Raw genomic sequence first — 21,844 nt, 5'->3', positions numbered from 1 at the left:
CATCTTGAAGAGATAAGGCGTACTAAGAAACGGGTACACTTATTTCACAAACAGTCTCAACTAATTCAGAAAGCCATCACATCCATGAGATCAGCCGCCGCCGAGCAAGAGGAGGATCAAAGTGAAGGGGAGTAAAAGGGTATCCTAAAAAATGTTAGGAAAAAAGATTATACTACTGAAAAATTTTCTTTGTTTAATTACTTTATACTTTATATATCAACCCGCTTGCATGCTTCTTTCTTTCTTATGATCTTATTCTTAGTTCTGTTCGCCTTTCTTCCATGTTCTAGATTCCGGTATCTGGTTTTCATCGTGGTTCAGCAAGTATGAAACTTTCGTTTTTGCCCTTTGTGACTTTTTTTTTTTTTTTAAATCTTATTTTAATTTGTTTACCTTTTAAGAAAACATAAGATTTTGTCAAAATCGTTGGAATGGCACGCCAATTGAAGGTTTAATCAAATATTGTTGACAATATTTGCATTTAATTTTACATATTAATATTTTTTGTATCGAGTTAAAACCAAATTCAAAAGATAGTCAAGGGTATAATAATACTATTCACATGTTATTTTGTACAAATAACTAAGGTTTTGAAATAAATTTAAGAAAACATACTAAGATAGATGTGATAGATACTCTTTATTTTGAGTTTAACAATATATTTATATATAAATATAAGAAAAAACATTATAAATAATCCCTGTGGTTTTCCCAGATTTGAAGTTTAGTCCCTAGGTTTCAAAATTTTGATAGATGATCCATGTGCATTCAAAACTTTTTACGCTTAGTCATTAACTCTCACACCATTAGAACCCAATCGTTAACTCTTATTTTATTAAAATAATAGAAGGGTAAATTGGTCATTTCACTTGTATCCTCTTCTTTATAGCCAAATGCATGTCTGGTCATTTTGAAAACCACCCTTATCTATTCTCATTCTACTGTGCATCCATTTGGAAAACTCTTTTGCAAGTGTCGAAGATGGCGATTTGTAAATGTGGAATGGAAACAACGAAGGTGACCTCGTGGACGGATAGTAACCCTGGGAGGCAATTTTTGAATTGTTCAAGATGTGGGTGCGTAAGGAGGGTTGACCCTCCGATGTGTGCTAGGGAATTGGTGGTGAATCCAGGTTTGATAACATCAATGAATCGATTGGAAGAGATGGTTACGATTACAAGTGCAAAATTGTGGAACTATCGGCTAATGTTGTTTCGAGAATCAAGAAACCAACAAAAAAGACACAAAAACTACTTACCAATTGCGAGATAATTAAGCAAAAACCAACGTCTAGAGTTTTTTTGGTTTTCAGAGATAAGCAAGAAGATACAGTATGCAAGACAGAGAAGCTCCGACAGATAAGAGAGATGGCTAACCAGCTTCAATGATTATCGATCGCAAACATGTACACCAAAAACATGTTGCTTGATCAGCTCTTGGTTTTCATCTATATCGCACTCTTATAATGATGATGTTGATAAACACAAAAATAAATAATCAAAGGGAGATTCGATGAAGAGAAGATTAGTTGTCAAACAATATAAGGGAATTGATTATCTAATAATTTGAATTTAAAGGATTTTAGGCAATAAATACGGAAATGGTAATCAGAGGAGCTGATTTAGAGGAGATGACGGTCGAATAGATGAATAGGCAATGGGTGGGAAAACGAGTGAGTGAATTGTTGAAGGAATGACACGAATTGTTGAAGAAATGACACGTGACAACATAGTAGTTTAAAAAAATGACACTTGACTTTTTAAAAAGTCTTTTATTAAGAAATAGATTTAACATATAAGTTATATGGTTTTATGTTAGAGCACAAAAGAGAAATGACGTTTGTTTTTCTATTATTGACACATACTTCCAAATTTTAGAATTTAATATGTCAAACTTTTCAATTGCACCCTAAATTTTTGATATTTCTTTAAAATATCCGAAATTCGTCAAATTATCTTTAATCCACAATACCAAATATCTATTATCATTTCTATTTAAATCTAATAACTAGATAAGAAACTCCGCTTCGCGGGGGTTAGATTTGCCACTAATGTCAAAGAAAACCCATGGGATCCTCAATATATGGTTGGTAATTTGATGGCCATTGATCATATTGGTATCGAAGTGTAAGTATGTTGCTATTATGGGTAAGAAATAAAGTTACAAAAATTGAATTTGAATCAATTGTATAAGAATTAAAAGTCTAATCTTAAGTTACAAAAGCAATAGTACACTTGGTGATCCTGAAATGACCAATTCACCCCTATTTCCCTTCCTGTCATCATCACCTCTTATCCTAGTTACAGAAGGCATCATCTACACATATAATAACTCATATAAAACAATCAATAGCCAAATATTTTATGAAAATTTCAATTTGCATTCGGTCATGTACCTATATCCCTTATACCCCTTACACATTAAACAAATTAATTTTGCAACATAGGGCATCTAAGTACTCATTTAATCTCAAAAAAGTAATTTCATGCCATAATTTTTGTGTCATCTCAACATATTAAGTCAAATTGTTGAATTATCTGCTAAGCCATAAGACCCCTTAAAACTATAACTTGTAGTAACCAAGCTTCTTAACCACGATGGGTATTTAGAGGAATAAGAAATTATTAAATTAGTCTTAACTCTTAAGGATGGTATGTCATCTCATGTTAACTACCAAAACACATCAAAATGTTATCCTCGTGTAGCTGCATAAAAGCAATAAATGATGTATTAGTAGTGTGGTTCCATGAGTGCAATATCAGAAGCAACCAATTAAAATCACTGTTAACCTAAAACTCTAACCTGGTAATCATTGTATTGAACATAAATAACATACCCACCATCATTAGCTCCTATTCTCCCCATTCTAGCCCCCATTTATCATAATTTCTGTTTAGTCTTATATGGAAAATGATAACAAAAAATTTGTGTATAGATGTTAAAACTTAAAACCCACACTATTTCTCATAGAACACGTTCTTGCTACCAGATTGACATCTAAGTGTTTCAAATATGCATATAAGATGAAAAAAAATCAAAAGACTGTCATTTTGGTGTTGGTCGTGCGTCCTTTCATGATACCCCATCAATAATTTTTTGGATTGTGTGCATCTCAATTTTAAAAATCGTTTTTTTGATAAAAAAAAATTAATTTTTTATTTATCTGTTAAGAAATAATCAGGGTATATAACAAAAAAAAAAAAGGAAAACCTACCTTCCATTTTTTGGAAAATACAATATCATAGTTTAGTAGTCTTCTCAAAGTATAGTAGGGTAATATATGCATGTATCTTCAATGGTGAAGATAAATTAGACCAATAAACAGATGGACGGTAGTTATTACCTTTTGTTTTTTTTGTTTTTCTTTTTGGCTATATAATTTGAGTATTTCTAACCACCAAGCAATCACAAACTGGGTTCTATGAGCACAGTCTAGAAATTGATGTCTGATAGAACACCCGAATCAAAAGAAAGGTAAAGATCCAATATTTTAATGAAATCAGAAAAACTTGAATCATAAAGAAGCGTAAAGATTCAATCTTTGTACGAAAGTTGAAAAAACCCAAATAAAAAGAAAGGAAAAGACTCAATCTTTTTTATAAAACTATGCATGAAAGATGACAAATTTATATAAATTTAATCTTTACCTGATAAAAAGATCATGTAGGAGGAACCTCCCAAGTTGTTTCTCAAAGAAGCTACAGAATTATGTAGATATAAACTAAAACCATACATCATAGCAGGTTCCTGTCCACAGAGACTGCAGTTTAAAAATGATCAAATTTACATGAAATGTTGGAATAATTCATTTTAAAAGTTCGGAAAACCATATTGAGAAGTGAAACGATTGTTTCGTGTTCATATGTATATATATTAGATACTTTTATAAATATTCTTATACATACTTTTTATGACACATGTGAGGTTTCTTTCTTGGTTTCTTTTAGAAAGACATAAAGCCAAATTGGAATTGTTGAACATATTTCATGAAAAACATTCGTTTAATTTAGAAACTTATAAACCAAGAAGAACATGAGGTTTGAGTTTTTTCAACTGCAAAACTGTAACGACCCGTCTCCGGTATGATGATTCCATGGTATTTAATTAGAAGTTTGCAAGAGGGACTCGGCGAGTTCATAGCCTGACTCGCCGAGTAGGGACGGGATTTCGAGCACGTGTTAGTCGGCGACTCGGCGAGTCCATATTCGGGACTCGGCGTGTCTGCCTGCCTGGAAGAAACCCTAAATCCCCGGGTTGCTCACTATTTAAACCACCTTATAGCCCCCAATCTAACCTCCTTCACCCTCAGAGAGAGCTGTGAGAAAACCCTAATCCATCCTTGAGTGATTTAAGTGTTCTTGTGTGATATTTTGAAGGCTTGAAGAAGAAGAAGAAGAAGAAAGGAGCAAGGGGAAGAGGTGTAGAGCAAAGATTCAAGGGAAAATCATAATCCATTGAGGTATTCTTCGGATTTCCTCCCCTTTTATGCTTCAAATTTCCATTAGAACTCTTCTAGTAATAGTTTGAGGCCTTTCTCAAGCCTTATGAGTGTATGGATGCCTTAGTAGATCAAGATATCCTTAGATCTGTTCATTTAGGAGTTGTAGAGTCCGGATCTATTGCCTTTTTGAAGATACTTTGCATGAAAACCCTTGATCTAGCCATTATTATGCTTTTTGAGCCATTTTAGCTTCATGGATGCATATGGGCACGTAAAGATAGAATCTTTACGTGCTAATCGAGTTAAGGGTTAGGGTACATCCGATGTAGATCTCCCCAGTGGATTCGGTTTTCCCATTGGCCATTTCCACCGTATAGGTTTCATTTAGCTTCTGGGGTTGTTGTTTTAATAAATGTTTGAACTTCTCGCTTACGAAACTTCGCTCCGCTCTGGTGTCAAAAAAGATGCATGCATAAGTGTGGTTTAGGAGGAACGTACCGGTCACAACTGCGGGGTCCTAAACTGCATCACTCTGACCCATAGTCAGCATCCTTCCTGCTCCTCTGTTTCCTAAATTGTTGTTGTTAGGGCAATCTCGGCGAAAATGCCCCGTCCTTCCACACCCGAAGCAGGTGTGGCTAGGCCCTGCATTGTTGCCGCCGACATTGGTGTTGTTGTTATTGCGGTGGTTGTTGTTGTTGTTCGGGTTGTTTCCCTGACTCTGGTTCTGAGGAGGGTAAGCCCTGCAGAACCTTGCGGTGTGTCCCCTTCGGTTGCAACTGGTGCAATGGAATTCCCTGCATTCGCCAAGATGGTGAAACCCGCACTTATTGCATTTGGGAAGATTACCGGAATAGGGTCTTGAAGTATTTGAAGCAGCTGAGGCTGGAGCATGTGGTGTGGCTGGAACCGGTGCGGTGACAGCGTTAACTGCCACTGTTTGCTGCTTTTTAGAGGTCTCGGGGCCCTGACGCCCCTTTCTCTTGTTGTTCTTCCCTTTCCTTCCATCACCCTCCTTTTTCTTCTCAGTCTCCACTGGCTTCTCGCCCTTCTTGTTGTTATGATCATATAACCTCTTCGCCAATCTCTTCGCACTGTCAAACGTTTCAAAGTTCGCAGCTATCACATTCCCTTGAATGGGGGATGTCAGTCCCCACATGAATCGTTCAATCTTCTTTCCTTCTGATGTGATCATACCCGGGCACAGCAGAGGTAGTTCGCTAAATCTCGATATGTAGGCATCGATGTTCCCATTCTGCACAGTGAGATTCCATAGCTCCTGCTCCATCTTCTGTATTTCGCCTCGGGGGCAGTACTCAGCCATTAACATTTCTTTCATCTCTGTCCATGGTATAGAGTTGGCTACAGGGAGCGTCATAGCTTCTACGTGTCCGTTCCACCAAGTGAGTGCTTGGTCCACAAAAGTACAGGCGCGAACTTCACCTTCATCTGCTCGGGGCAATCACATATCTCGAATACCGACTCTACCTTCTCGATCCATCGCTTCAGAGTGATCACCCCTCCAGTGCCGTTGAAAGTTCGTGGTTTAGCGTTTGTGAAGTCCTTGTAGGTGCACGTTTTAGTGGGTCCTTGATTCGTCCCGTTGTTCGAACTTCCGGATCCTTGCCCGTTGCCTCCTCCGTTGTTCCCTCGGTGAAGTTGTGCCATAGCTGTTGTGACCGTAGCAGACACGGCTGCCTGGAAAGCAGTGGTGTCAACTTCGGGCGGGGTCAGTTCGGGATTTCTGTGAGTAGCTCGGCGAGGCATCTTTCTGTCATGAAACGGAAAGATGTTGAGTGTATGTGGTTCCTGTGAGGTTGTGATCCTACTAACTAGGTGTATGGTATGAACTTAGACATTTCTACCATCGGGCATACGATCATAACGTCTCAACACATAACAACTGGTAATATCATAGCAAAACACATAAAAGTTCATTAATATTATCCGCATTTAATACAAGAAAATTTGCTCGTAAGAGCATACATAAGTGACACTAATCCGACAGCATAACGGCTCCATGAGTAGTGTAATCACTTAAACATAGAGCCGGAGTACATAGCATAGTTCCTAATGACCTACTATGATAAGTCTATCCCCTAACCGCGATGAGCTGTGTCTGGAGGTGGTGCCGAGGTCATATGCCGAAATGTTGCGCCAGTAGCTGCGCCATCTCTTCCATATCTCCAATAACCTCATCCCTCTCATGCTCCGCTTGCACTGCCCGAGCTTCCATAGCATACAGCTGTTGTCGCAGTGCGGCGATCTCAGCTTCGAGGGAACGGTTCTCTCTTGGGGTGTTCACTGGTGGAGCGGGGTAATCTGGTTGTGCCTCGTTCTCGCATGGAGGGACGGGGTCCTGATCCCCGACCTGACCTTCCTCGTCGTCGTCGTCGATCTCTCCAAATTCGTAGTCAGTGTCTACGTATTCGTCGGGTCCGACGTGGTGTGCTTCCCCTGGATTCTCTCCCGGTTCGTCCTCAAGCATCCCGTGAGCTACTAGGACCTGATGAAACTGGATACCCTGCTGCTCTTCCTCAGTCTCCTCCTCTTCTAACCACCCGTTGTTTCCCTGATTAGGGAAATAGGGGGGGTCTCCAGGGTGATGAAAAACCAGCCATGCTGTCTGCGCGAGTATGTAAATATGCTAACATTATTCCTAGGGTGCTATGACTATTATACAGACTAAGCGAACATTCTCTTTTTGGTGATAAAGATATAGTTTTAGGTTCCCTAGCTATCCCGATCTCATCAAGACGTGTGTTAGTTTTACTTTGGAGAGAATGTAGTTGATCAGGCTACATTCACTCCTTGGTATCACTAAGAACAGTCCCGAATTAACCGAGATACCAGCATTATTGTGTTTGATTCGGCATTAGGTTCTTATCCCTAATGCAAGCAAGTGTGTTTTATTTACTTGTTTTGTTCCGAGTTATGTTAGTCCCTCTTTTTGGTTTATAGTTGCATATCAATGTGTGGCTCGACATGCTAGTTCATTATAAACAAAGCTCTGATACCAACCTGTCACACCCCCGAACCAGGCGGCGGAAACGTTCGGGGGCTGCCGTGACTCAATTGAATACCATAACATTGAACATATATGAAACGTAACAACATTCGTCACCATGCATTAATATAGTACAACCAGTAGAGTTTACATGAAGTACATTGTTTAAACATTACATTCCCAAAAATAAATTGTTCGATTCGTACATAAATAAACTGCAAGCCATCACTGAATATGATTTCCTTTGTTTCACTGGTTCCCTGAGAATACAAGTATTTTGAAAAACGTCAACATGTGAAATGTTGGTGAGTTCATAAGCGGTATTTGAAGAAAAACAATGTTTCGTATCGTTTGAAAACCACCAGAAAATCCGATATTTTCTGAAAAGAAATGCTTTTGAAAACGTTTGTGAAGATCCATAGGTATGCTTGTTTGTTTCTATACTTGTAAAAATTGTTCATTGAAGTTGTATGCATTTCAAATCTGTATGTATTGAAAACCCTAGGAAAACCCGATGTTTTCCTAATTCCTTGAATTCCATGAAGTCACATTGAAACCATTGCATAGCGCGTAGTGTCAGTCCCAGGCGACGTTGGATTATTTTTGAGCATGATTATTTGCTACAAACACACATTACACAAACGACCAGTTTATAGCTATACTAACGATCCCGTAGGCGTCGTCCGTATTAATCACGTTATCCAACCGCCCTGACTATGTGTAGTCCCACATCCGAAGAGAAAGAGGACACGAAGACCTCGATGACTCCATTAACCGGTTGGGGATAAAAATGTACGAGGGGTCCCAGACCCGCCTCGCATGAAATGTAGACTTTACTAGCAATACCAAAGGACCCTTGGGGACCAGTAGTATACAAGCCATTGAAAGTCCTTTTACGTTGTGTCAGATCGGTAAAACCCAACACTTCGTAAGATAGAGGTCTTCGGGCCTTAAGATCAGGTCATTGGGCTAGCTAGGCCCAACAAACAAGATTTTACACTTTTGGGGCCCAAAGATGGTGCGTAGACGTTTGTGCACACTCGCATGTATATTGAATTCCCAAACGTTACTTGTATGAATCGTAATGTCGTAGTGTCGTCGTGTTAGTAGTTTCGAATTTCATTGGTTCGAGACCGAACCAATTCGTTTAACAACGACTTTTGGTATTGTAGTGTATTGTATTTCGTCGATAGTCGCGGTGCCATCATTTGATCAAATTGCGTGTATTGAATTAGCCTTGGAAGTTTTCTGTTTTCAGCCCCTCATTGTTTGTAAAATTTACTTTTTCAACCCTTTAATTAAATACTTTCCGGTTTGATCCTTAAATCAATTTTCTTGACATTTTAACACCAAAAATTATTGAAATTAATATTTTTCAGCATATTTTTCATAGAAAACAGTTTTAGTCCCTGAAATAGCAGTTTTCTCGGTAATAGCCCTTCTTTTTCGCAACTTTGACAATTTTGGCCCAAATTGTAAAATCTTTGCAACTTTGGTCCTTTTTAAATTTAAAAAGCATTTTAAACCTTTGAAAAGGACTTGGAACACTTATAGTCCACTGTTTTACAGGAAAACACAGTTTTGGCCCTCCAAAACAGAAAATCTCGCATAATGGGCCTCATTGGGCCGAAAATGTCATTTTTAGCCCATTAAGCTTGAAATTTATGTTTTTAATCCTCCAAATGAGTATATTTCCAGAAATTGTTTTATTGAAACTGTTTTGACACACCTCATCCATCAGAATTCGTGAAATGTCAATTTGGGCCCTTAACTTTGTATTTTTCACATTTTAGGTCCAAAAATTGTGTTTTTAGCCCAAAGAAAATGTTACTAAGCCATTTAGCTATTTTTCTAGGAACACTTTGTATGTAGAAATATATTTGATGCTAGAATCATTTAACATAAAGTATATCTCGGTTTTGAGGGGTTTTGTGGCTAGATCCAACATTATAACACACAAAAGCACACATATAAGCATGGAAATCATACAAAGCATACAAAACACATATAGATCTACACTTTCACTTGTATTCCCCCACCCCCCCCCCCCCACAAAACTCATAAAAACAAAAAATAGGGGGTATGAAGCTCACCTTAGTGTGGTTTCGGTTTTGACGAGAAAATGGAAGGAAAAATGAAGTGATTTTCGGCCTTAGCACCTTTCCTTGGTAGGTCTCGAGTTTGGTGACTTCTAAGATGCATGAACACAAGTTAGAGTAGATTTAGGAGAGATCTTTGATGGAATGAAATAGCTAGATCATGGATATAACTAAATACTTACCTAAGATGATGATTAGCTTGAAAGATCCTCTTGAAAGCTTCTTAGAATCTCGAAATTATGGAGAGGAAAGGAGAGAGTTTCTTTGAGAGAAGAATGAGTAAATTTTTGTGTGTGTTTGAATGTGGCCGAGAGTGAGAGAGAGGAGAGAAGAGAAGTGATCTTTGAAGTGATATGTGCTTGGAAGTATGAGTTCCATGCATAGATACCCTTTGGTTAATAATGAGGTGGCATGCATTAAGTCAACTCTTCCATTTCCTCTTGGGCTTGGGCATTGGGCCGAGAATTTGGAAAGGAAAAGGAAAAATTTGGGCCTTTGTCCCTAAGCCCAATATTAGAGTTAATCTTGGGTATGTTTTAAGTCTAAAAGAATGTGGTAGGATTTTTATATTTTTATTGGACTAGTTTAGGTTATTCATGTATCAAGGCTTTTAATTCATTTCATTCTAGGCCCAACATGGCCCAAAATGTTGAAATAAATTAGTGTGGGTCCAATTAGAGCCCAATTAGGGTTCTAAGCCCATGATAGTCTAATTGGAAGCTTATTGGTCCCTTTGGATCCAATAGGGAAGTCCTAGTCCAAAATGGACTTAAACAAGGACTTCTAAGGTCTCCAATTGTTTGATGACTATTTGTAGTACTTTGTATGATGTATTTGATTGAAGTTTTTGATGTCATAATCATAGGTGTTACACATGTTCTTAAGCTTTTGATTCACATTAGCTTGAGTGTATAGATTACATGACACAAAATTTCTAGTTGTGACAAAGAACGACTCGGCGAGTCGAGTCACGAGTCCCCGATTTTCCCTTATTGAGTGATGCCGAGTGGGACCAGTGAGTGGTAGAGTGGACTCAGCAAGTTTGAGGTCAGACTCAGTAATGGAGGGACTCGGCGAGTTGTTCATACAACTTGGCAAGTCCAAGGCAATCTTCTTAGCTCGAAGAACAACTCGTCGAGTTGTTCATACAACTCGGCGAGTCGGATGCAGATTGCCTGAGTTGTGGATTCGAAAGGGAACTCGTCGAGTTGATGCCATACTCGACGAGTAGCAACGAGTAGGGTTGAGAAGTGAGAATAGGGACTCGGCGAGTTGGCGGCCCAACTCGGCGAGTCAGGTCAACTGTGGGTTGACTTTGACTAGGAGAGTTGACTTTGATCAGGAGAGTTGACTTTGACCAAGGGTAAAAGAGTCATTTTACCCCAGTGCAGTGATTAGCATTTGATTCAGTGTGTTATGGATTTGTAGCCGGGGAGATACCGAAGCAGCAGCAGTTAGCTTCCAGAGCCATACACACAGCAGCCAGTTCACGAGGTGAGTTTCCTTCCAGTAGGAACGGGTCTACGGCCACAATGTCGGCCCGTTTAGTTAGTAGCAATTCCGGACTTCGGTCCGAAGCAGTAGTTCAGTATGCTTGATGTCTCCGTGATACAAGCACGTTGTGTGTTATATGTTCCGGACTATGGTCCGATGCAGAATGCAGTATGTGAGTTTATGTTAGTTGTTATGTGTTATGCCATGCTATGATGAGTAGTTCCGGACTTCGGTCCGATGCAGTTAGTTCCGGACTTCGGTCCGATGCAGTCAGTTCCGGACTTTGGTCCGATGCAGTCAGTTCCGGACTTCGGTCCGATGCAGCTAGTTCCGGACTTCGGTCTGATGCAGAGGGCAAGGCCCAGTATGTGCTTTATATGTATTGTATGTTAAGTGGTAGTTTGGGGGATCTCACTAAGCTTCGTGCTTACAGTTTCAGTTTTGGTTTCAGGTACTTCTGCAAGCAAAGGGAAGAGCTCGGGATGATGGCATCGCACACACCACAGCTTCAGTTTTATTCCTGGGAGTTGATTCAGTTTCTTGATTATGATATGTTTCAGTTATGATACAGTTTTCCTCACAGTATTTTTATTATGGTTGAGAAACATAGTGTGTGGTTTTATGATATGATACTCAGATTTATGGTTTTTGGTTATATTGAAAAAATGAAATTTTTGGGTCGTATTTTTGGGTTGTTTCAAAAACACCATAAATTTGTCATCCCTATTTGTAAAGCAAAAATGTTGAATTTCACCAAAGTAATACGAGGGGCAAAATGGTCAAAAGTTGAACCGGATAGGAGAAACCCATCTGTTGAAAATGAAATTAGTATTTATGTGAAGGAATGACCATTTCACCATTATGTTTAGATAAAATGACCGTTTTACCCTTATGTTAAAAGTTGCTCCTTTGTAGCTTAAACTAACAGTCATCCCATTTGCTAAAACGTGACATTAAATGTGTACTGAGTTTTTTTGTACTACCAAAAATTGTTTTCTATAATATATAAACAATTTAGTTTTTTTACGTAAATCTCAACCTAAAGTTGTTGTCATGCGTATTGGTTTTAGAGAAATGAAGATATAACAAAGGCATTTTATTGGTTGATATGCAAGAAAGGTACTTGGTTCTATATGATGGAACATAATGAATGAGATTCAACAACATATTTATGCATTGATTTAATATGAATATCATTGAGCAACCACCATCACAAATAAAAAAAATTACCTGGGAAATTTCTGTTCTCCAACAACACCAGCATCATCATCACAACTGAAACCAGTATAAATTTTGAATAATTGTTCACTATCATTTGAACTATAAAGAGAAATTATATAATTCACGAAAAATCCTAATAAAAGATAATCAAGTAATGAATGTGGTAAAGTAAAGTGGAATGAGTACCTTAATTGGCTTAGGGATTTCAGCGAACACCTTATGGGCGTGCATGTCATAGGGTTTAATTTTATAATGAGTTTTGATCGAGAACCTACAACTTTGAGCAACCAAATCAATTTCCAAATAAAACAGACAGATGTTCTTAAACTATGTGAAATACTTAGAAAACGATGTAAGAAAATCATACCCACAACTGATTAATTCAGTTCGCTTGCTTTGGAAGCAATAGAAGGCATATGTGTAAGTGTTGTCTGGGGACCTTATCATGTCTGAACTATCATCAATAGATAGAGAGGAACCCCTATGAAGATGGTCTTTAACGATGTTCTTTATAGCTCAAGATTCGATCAAGGAACAGAAGAGAAGAAACAGAAGGAATGAACCAAATCCTCCTTAATAAATGAAGGTTTTTTTGCCACATGTCAATCTCTTATGAGTTTTGACACTTGTCATTTTATGGAATTTTTGAAATAAATATTATCCACTTGTCAAATTTTGGTTTGTTTCATTTTTTAAAATTAAAGTCATATACTTATATATGTAAAGTATTAAATATCATATATAAGATATTGAATTGCAATTAATATGTTTTTCCTTATTTTAAAGTTGTACAGTAAAAAATATTTTTTATTTACACTTTAATGTTTAATTTTTTTTTAAATCAATCCGTGTAATACACGAGTTTCACACCTAGTTAAAGAATATATGAAAATAAATTTCCAACAAACAATTACCAGAGAAGAACTCTCTCAGCAATGTCACGATAATCTACTGTTTCAAAGTGTCTTCCATAATTAGTATAAAATCGGTGACTTTTCAAAAAAATATTAAATTTATGAATAGAAGTGAAAAAAGGGAACTCCTTACCTAGTTAGAAGTTGTTAATTGAAGTGCTGCTAGACGGTGATGATGGTGGAGAGCAAAGGAACATCGCCTGGTGGAGTTTACATAAGAAGACGGTGCAGGTGGAAGATATCGATTTGCGTCGATGGCATCTAGGGTTCAATTTCTTCGATGTTGGCCGACGACAACCAATAACATCGCCTGAAAACGCATGTCGCCTCCTATCTCAGCCTTCACCTGCCACCGACGACCTCCAATTTCAACTGGTGCACCGATGTCGTTTCTCACGGCTCAAATTGTTTTCATCAGGAGTATACGAAGGAAACTGTATAGAAGGATACAACTAACTGAGAAGTATGGACTCGACTCTGTTTCCCACTGAACCCTAATCGAATAGAAAAACCCATCCGGATCGATCTATTGTCTTCGCCCGTCGACTTCTTACAAAAGAAAGAGAAAAAGAGTTTGGATGAGGAGCGGTGGAAGGAAGAAAGAGAAGAGAACATTTGGATAAGGCGGTGGAAGGAAGAAACTTGAAGTACTAATCAACGTAGGCGTATGGAGATAAGGTGAAGAGGCATTAAACATATCATAATTTGATTAGGTAAAAAACCGTGAGGCAAAGCAAAAGCAAACACGTGTACACACAACAGACATTCACAAAACTAATCCAAACATTTAAAAAATAATAAATGAATAAAAATGAAAAATTACATGGAGCAAATTGTATTTCCTAAAAAGAAATTGGTGAATTATGCCAAAATGGTTAGGAACATTACTGCAACAAAAGGTATAGTTAAAGAACCATTTTCGTTATCCCCTTATCACAAATCCCAAATTGCAACAAAATGAATACTTAAAGGACCATTTTTGCCATCCCTTAGCCACTTTCCTGGAGCTAAGGATGGACAATTTTAATATATATATATATATATATATATATATATATATATATATATATATATATATATATATATATATAGAGAGAGAGAGAGAGAGAGAGAGTTAGGTTCAAATGTTTTTAGCAACTATTGTATGCATGACTGCACCAATAGGAATTTAGGAAAAAATAAATCATTTAAGGGTATTATAGTAATCTTTGTATAGTTAATTATGGTAGATAATTAATATTCCTTATATCACGTAGGAAACAAAATAAATTTAGAACAACCCTAAATCTGATCCACCGCTTCTGCTTCTTCTTCTACAATCGACGGATCCAAAAGGGAGCACACACTCTTGTCTCGCAATCGATGATGGAATCTAGGGTATGATGAGGTTGAAGAAGGGGATGTGGAGGAGCAATGACGCTGTTATGGGGTCCGTGAACGTGAATGAGAAGTGAGGAGCGAACGGGGAGGAAATCCTGGCGATTGCCGCCTCCTGTTCTTCTTTCTCTGGTCCGGTAATCCACATACCCTTGTCCTCGATAAGGGTTATTTCCCCTTCCATCTTCAATTCTTAGTCGACCGATCATCATCATTTTTCTCACTCCCTTTCTCCTACTATTTAATACTTCACGATACTCTGTCACTGTCGGTTCTTTTATATGGCTGCGTCACCACTCACCTCCGCCGTCATTCTCATCCTTCATATTCTTTGTTATTCATCTACTCCTTCAAACTCTCTTATTCTGATTTAAAGTTCAGGTATCTGATTTTAGATTCTAATTTACAGAAACCAAACAACAATCAACACAACAGAAATGGTATATACACACACTCAAATCGTTAATTGATATTTTCAAAGCTCAAAGATAAGTTCTTGATCGTTTTATTTCTCTTTCTGTTTTGATTTCTCAGGAATCGGTAAGTTGTGAAGAGAAACTCTGTGTTGATTTCAAAACCTCCAAAACACCGTTGTGGAGAAGCGGTCATGTTGGTCCGAAGGTCCGATTAATTGATTCAATCTTTGATTTCCAGAAACGTATGTTTTATTTGGATGTTTTACTGAGTCACAGAAGTGGAAACAGTCATATATCCTAATTGATACCTACTGATAGCCACAAGTGGGGGTGTAAACCAACACCGATTTAGGGTAAGTCCCAATTGTCCCATTATCTCTTTACCAAACCTAAAATTATCGATTTACTTTTAATTGGTAAACTTTTTGTGTAAACCAAAAAACAAGAAAATGCTTCATTAATCAATAGAAAGAGTTTATGTATTAATGTGTTACTTGATCATTTTGTTAAAATATACATTAAATCATTCCGGTAGAATAGTTTATTTGAATATTCTGTTAGAATGTACATTAAACCATGATATTAGAATACTCATATGTTTTATGTAATTGTTTAAAAATGTAATTAACTTGTTTGTGTATTATTTTGGTTCAATTTGTGATTTTGATTTCCAATTTCTATTGTCCCTCATTATTTGTATATTTGGAATTTAAAATTATATTAGCATTAAATACGATATTTTTGTATGTATTCTGCTAGAATAAAATCTATGTATTCTGTCAAAATATACTTTATGCATTCTATGTATTGCAAGTTATATGTTTTTAACTATTATTAGTTTTTGTTGTATTTGTGATAGGAATGGCTGGAAGAATGCATTGAAGACTTAACAGTAATAACTTGAAGAATGAATAAAGTTTGATCATACTCACATTTTATTAATGTTGTTATTTGTTAAGAATTTTATTCATTTTTGTTGATATTCTTTTAGAATATGTATGATTATATTAAAATGTATAAGATTTTTAGTCTGTAAGAATATGTATGAGTTTGTATTTAAGTTCGGATGTATAAGAATATATTAGAATGTTGTTATTTTTAAACATCTGATTCAAAAATTTTGTTATTCTTCAGTAATATTCTAATAGAATAAAATTATGAAAGAGTATCATTCTAACAAAAAAAATATTCTGACAGAATAAAATCGGTTATTTTTACAAATTACGTTATAATTAAAATTGAATTAATTAAAAATTTCAGATTTTTTAAAAAGACGAGAATTAATTATCCCTAAAAATCCGAAAATTTCCATTTATAATTGTAGTTAATTGTCCAAAATACCCATTTTCTAAAATTTGTGTGATTATATGGTACATGTTATCCCATTGTAATATCATACACTCTCAAATCATGTACATTGATTAATTCCATCCGTCGGTCCAGATCTGTGCATTCTGGCACACAATAGTTACTAGAAACAATATAACCTAACCCTATATATATATATATATATATATATATATATATATATATATATATATATATATTATAAAAGAAATCTCACTATTTCTAAAAATAGATTGAATATAATAATATTATTTTTTTAAGACGTTCAAATCATTAAGCTAATAGTACAAGTAGTCATCAATAAAATAATATTAAATTTTAACTTGTGTTTTGAATCCTTATATTTCTCAACAAATTCTATCTCCTTCCCTGAATTTCGGATAATTCAAAATTTGAAACCATCCGAAAATACATGTTGATTCAAATATCCCTCCTACAGATGACTCTTTCTTAACAGGTTTTTATTTTAATCCTTACATGTAACTGATTTCATCATTTTTAACTTTTTGTATTTTTATCTTATAAATATATTGGGTGATGGCTTTATTATATCAGGTTTGTTCCTAAAAAGGTTTTTACTATGTTTCTTTAATGTGTTGGTTTTGCAGGTTCAAAGAACTCAACCAAGAGGGTCAGTTAGAGCATTGTATTATCATTAGTTTGTATATTTTGGCATCTTACCTTTGCAATAAAGAATGGTTAAACACAAGATTTGACATGATTAAGATAGTTTGTATATTTTTCATCTTGTTTAGTCTAAAAATAAAACATTTTTCATCATTGGTCCTTATAATATCAAGTTTCATCACATGGACTTCCTGATTATGGTGATTATTGTCCTTATTATAAGGTTCTATATAGATTTTGTTCAATATTTTAAGGTTTCGAGAACCTAAATCAATATGAATCCTTGAATTACATACCATCGTTGAAAATGTTTTAATTTGTGACCAAACTTGGTTTAAAATCACAATGAACAAGTTGACACCTGAGTATTTTGGCCTTCTCAAAGGCATATTTATCGACTTCTGAATCACAACACCTGATATTCTAAAGGTTTATTTTTATAAACTATGATTTATATATTTTAGCATTTTCCTTAGTAGGAAATTAAATTAATAAAGGAATTAAGAAAAACGAAAAAAAAGAGGACGATAAACAGTACAAGTGGTTTGGGTATGTATAAATGGAAGTAATAACCATTTAGGGGGTGTTTGGCAAAAAAACTTATTGCTTATTAGTTTATTAGCTTATAAGTTAATAAGTAAGTGTAGGGTAACTTATGAAAAAATTACGTATTAGAGGTTCCCCACCGAAATAAGTTATTTTAATCCAAACACTTTTTTAACTTATAGTGATGTGGAACCTAATAAGTTGTTTTAAAAAAGCTTAGCCAAACACCCCCTTAATATGATATGGTAATGTTTTTGAAAAATAGATGTCATTTAATATTCATTTCTCGAAGTGAACGCAAAATGGTTTTAACTCTAAAGAGATCAAATTATTCGCCGTCCGCCGCTTTGCGCAGGTAGACGGCTAGTGTGTGTGTATATATATATATATATATATATATATATATATATATATATATATATATATATATATATATATATATATATATATATATATATATATATATATTACAACGAATAATGAATAATGTAATACATCAAAATAAATAATTTTAGAATATTTAAATACGCCCATATATATCCAATATTTGACATCCAAAATGATCAATTACTTATCAATTTACGGATTTTTCATAATATGGTTGTTGCATTAAAATGAAGATAAGCTATTGTTGTTACATGGAGATCCTACAAAACAGTTCTCCGCAACTCCTTCCCGATTATTATGGTGAATTTATGAATAATAAATTATCCTAAACAACAAGCAAGAAGAATTCAAATTTCAAACCTCACGTATTTATCTTAATAATTGGATTAAGCTCTTAGACTAGGATGAGACTACGAGTCCTACGCCTACATATCTACATATATATATATATGAAGAACCCGATCACCTAAAACTCCATAAGCAGCCGGCCTCTAAAGATGAAGTTGTTTAGAGGTTTCCTAACCCTCTTAATCACTCTGATATGTACGCTCCAATGGTCTTCTTTAGCCTTCAACAGCAAAAAGGTACACATGCATGTGATCTTATTCAAGTCTATGATTATCAACTTGAAGCAGCATTCATGCATGCATGATCTTCATCGTCTTAATTTCTTTAGCTTTTAGATTAAATATTTGATGTGTATACATTGATGCAGTCTTATATAGTCTATTTGGGAGGACATAACAATGGACTTGAAGCGTCTGAGATTAAAGAGTCTCACTTTGAGTTTCTTCGTTCGATTTTAGGAAGGTAAATCTCTTTACATACATGCATGCATCATGTAAATACATAAAAAAACACACATATCATTTCACCGCAAGCTAGGAATTAAGTACTAATTAATTTTTATTATTATAATATTTTGCATGTACAGCGAAGTGAGCGTTGATGAGGACATGATTTACTCATACGATAAGCATATTAATGGTTTCTCTGCTATTCTTGACGAGGATGCTGCTGCTAAACTTGCAGGTATAATTACTATGCTAATTACAATATACAGTTTTATACTATTTATTATGTTACTATGCAGGGACTTACATTTTTTACTGAACTCATGTAGATCATCCTGATGTTGTGTCGGTGTTTCCAAATAAGGGGATAAAACTACACACAACCCGTTCTTGGGATTTTTTGAAGCTTGAAAGAAATGGTGTCATTGATTCATCCTCTTTGTGGAGGAAAGCAAGATTTGGTAAAAACATCATCATTGCTAACCTTGACACTGGTACGTAATCAATTTTTAGTGTCAGATTTCAGTTTTTGAATCTCATTCATATTTTGTTTAAAAAATTAAATACCAATCGATCCATCATCTTAATTAATTATATGTATATCACCTACATCGATCAGGTGTTTGGCCTGAATCACAAAGCTTCAGTGACGATGGTTATGGGCCCATTCCATCAAAGTGGAAGGGCGGATGTGAGAACCAAACCTCAGTAGCTTGCAACAAGTATGCATTACGTATATGGTTACTTTTCCTTTCTATTCTGCATTAAGATATACATAATTCTTGTGTCCTTAATCAATTATTTATTTATATACTAGTTTAAAATGATGTTTGCAGTAAACTTATTGGTGCGAAGTACTTTAATAAAGGGTACATAGCCTTGTATGGAGCCTTGAGTACTTCAATGAACAATGCACGTGACCATGAAGGACATGGTAGCCATACGTTGTCAACTGCTGGTGGAAACTTCGTATCAGGAGTGAGTATTAATGGAATAGGAATCGGAACAGCCAAAGGTGGTTCACCAAAAGCACGGGTCGCTGCGTATAAAGTCTGCTGGCCTCAAACTATAACGGGAGGTGAATGTACAGAAGCAGATATCTTGAAAGGCTTTGATGTTGCGATTGAAGATGGTGTTGATGTATTATCAGTCTCGCTTGGAGGCCCTCCTTCGGATTATTTCCAAGATGCGATAGCCATTGCTTCCTTCCATGCTGTCGCGAAAGGTATCACCGTCGTGTTTTCTGCAGGGAATGATGGACCCGCTCCCGGAACTGTCACCAATGTCGCTCCTTGGATAATAACCGTTGGAGCTAGTACAATCGATCGCGAGTTTCAAGCTTTTGTCGAACTTCGTAGTGGACTCCGACTAAAGGTTTAAACACTTTTTTTTTTTTTTTTTTTTTTTACTTCGTATGTGAGATATATAACGATCTTAATTATTTTTATTCATGACGATTCTAAAAATAACAGGGATTAAGCCTGTCCAAATCCTTGCCAGATGACAGATTGTATCCTCTACTTAATGCTGCAGATGCTAAAGCTGCAGATGCATCAATGACGAATGCGTATGTTATACTTACTTTTTTTACTTGAATCTTTTTCATTATTTCAGTTTTGTGATTGTAGATATCTATGTGTAGGATGCTTTGCAAGGAAGGTTCACTCGATCCGAATAAGGTGCATGGGAAGATTTTGGTGTGCCTAAGGGGAGGCAATGGAAGAGTTGAAAAGGGAAAAGTAGCTCTTCTTGCTGGTGCTTCTGGCATGATTCTTTGTAATGACAAGTCCAGTGGTAATGAAATAATCGCTGATCCTCACTTCCTTCCAGCAACACACATCACTTATGCTGATGGGCTTCGTCTATACGCTTATCTCAGCTCTACAAAGTAAGTTTCATTAATATCGTTTTATCTCCAATATATCTTACATGACATGTTATACGCTCTACTTACGAGAAACATGTATTATGTTATAATAGTGATCCATTGGGGTACATCACACATCCTGCACCTGTGGTGAACATTAAACCTGCTCCATCCATGGCCGCTTTCTCCTCTAGGGGTCCAAATATAGTCACCCCAGGGATTCTCAAGGTGTCTAATTTTCTCTGCCAAATATATTTTAACAGTGTTAATTATATCGATAATGAGTAACTGAAAGCTATCTTGAATTTTACACAGCCTGATATTACAGCACCTGGAGTGAATATCATTGCAGCATTCACCCAAGATTCGAAAACAGACGTACCATATAATATAGAATCAGGTACCTCTATGTCATGCCCACATGTTTCTGGAGTTGTTGGACTCCTCAAGAGCGTTCACCCTGACTGGAGTCCTGCTGCCATCAAATCCGCTCTCATGACAACTGGTATTAAACTTTCTTCAATTAATATACATTATATATTGTAGTAGGTTAGCGTTTGATTGTTGTTATTGTTTTCGTGCAGCTAATTCGAGAGACAACGAGGGGCAACCAATGATGGATGCGAGTAAGAGTGAGGCGAATCCATTCAGTCGTGGAGCTGGAGATATTTGCCCAAACCGTGCAGTGGATCCAGGATTGGTTTACGACTTAAGTGTAAACGACTACCTTGACTTTCTTTGCGCTAGTGGATACAACCAAACCTTGCTTCAGAAGTTCTCTGGGTACCCTTATGAATGCCCAGAATCAAACAACGCCATCTTAGATTTAAACTACCCTTCCATAACTGTCCATAAACTATCTGGTACAGTCACTGTCACAAGGAAACTTAAGAATGTGGATAAACCTGGTATCTATGTAGTTCGTGTTAGGAGCCCGGTTGGGATATCGGTAGATGTGGAACCAAAAGTTTTGAATTTTCAGAAGCAAGGTGAAGTGAAGAAGTTTCAGATGACAGTGAAAGCTGATGGCACGAAAGTGATTAAAGGTTACGTTTTTGGTGAACTTATATGGTCTGATGGAAAGCACCTAGTGAAGAGCCCCATCGTTGTTTCTGTGGCGTAAATCGTTAGTTAGTAGTTAGAATAAGTAATGACTTGTTACTTGTTCATTAAATTTTAGTTTTGTTTTTAGTTTACAGTTTAGTTTGATGGAACTAGTAATGAATTAGTATTGGATTGCATTTGAGGTATATAATGAAAATTATTATTTCTAGTTACTTTTCATGGATTCGTTAAGAAAACATGCA

The 21,844-nt window shown here is 36.2% G+C and overlaps 1 protein-coding gene across 1 annotated transcript; it reads left to right on the top strand.

The window, feature by feature from the left end:
* Positions 1-981: 981 nt before the first annotated feature.
* On the top strand, positions 982-21,660 carry LOC111899569 (subtilisin-like protease SBT5.4). Its single transcript, XM_052767436.1, has 15 exons — positions 982-1,132; positions 2,012-2,126; positions 14,963-14,993; positions 15,088-15,093; positions 15,829-15,861; positions 18,592-18,686; positions 18,811-18,908; positions 19,000-19,164; positions 19,290-19,392; positions 19,507-20,044; positions 20,143-20,237; positions 20,313-20,558; positions 20,651-20,765; positions 20,853-21,042; positions 21,122-21,660. Exons 1-15 carry the CDS (start codon positions 982-984, stop codon positions 21,658-21,660), a joined length of 2,520 nt encoding a protein of 839 aa, XP_052623396.1.
* Positions 21,661-21,844: the final 184 nt, after the last annotated feature.

The sequence above is a fragment of the Lactuca sativa genome, chromosome 1, assembly GCF_002870075.4.
Source record: "Lactuca sativa cultivar Salinas chromosome 1, Lsat_Salinas_v11, whole genome shotgun sequence".
Lineage (NCBI taxonomy): Eukaryota > Viridiplantae > Streptophyta > Magnoliopsida > Asterales > Asteraceae > Lactuca > Lactuca sativa.
The sequence above is the reverse complement of the archived record's forward strand: the minus strand, read 5'-3'. Positions and strand labels throughout refer to the sequence as shown.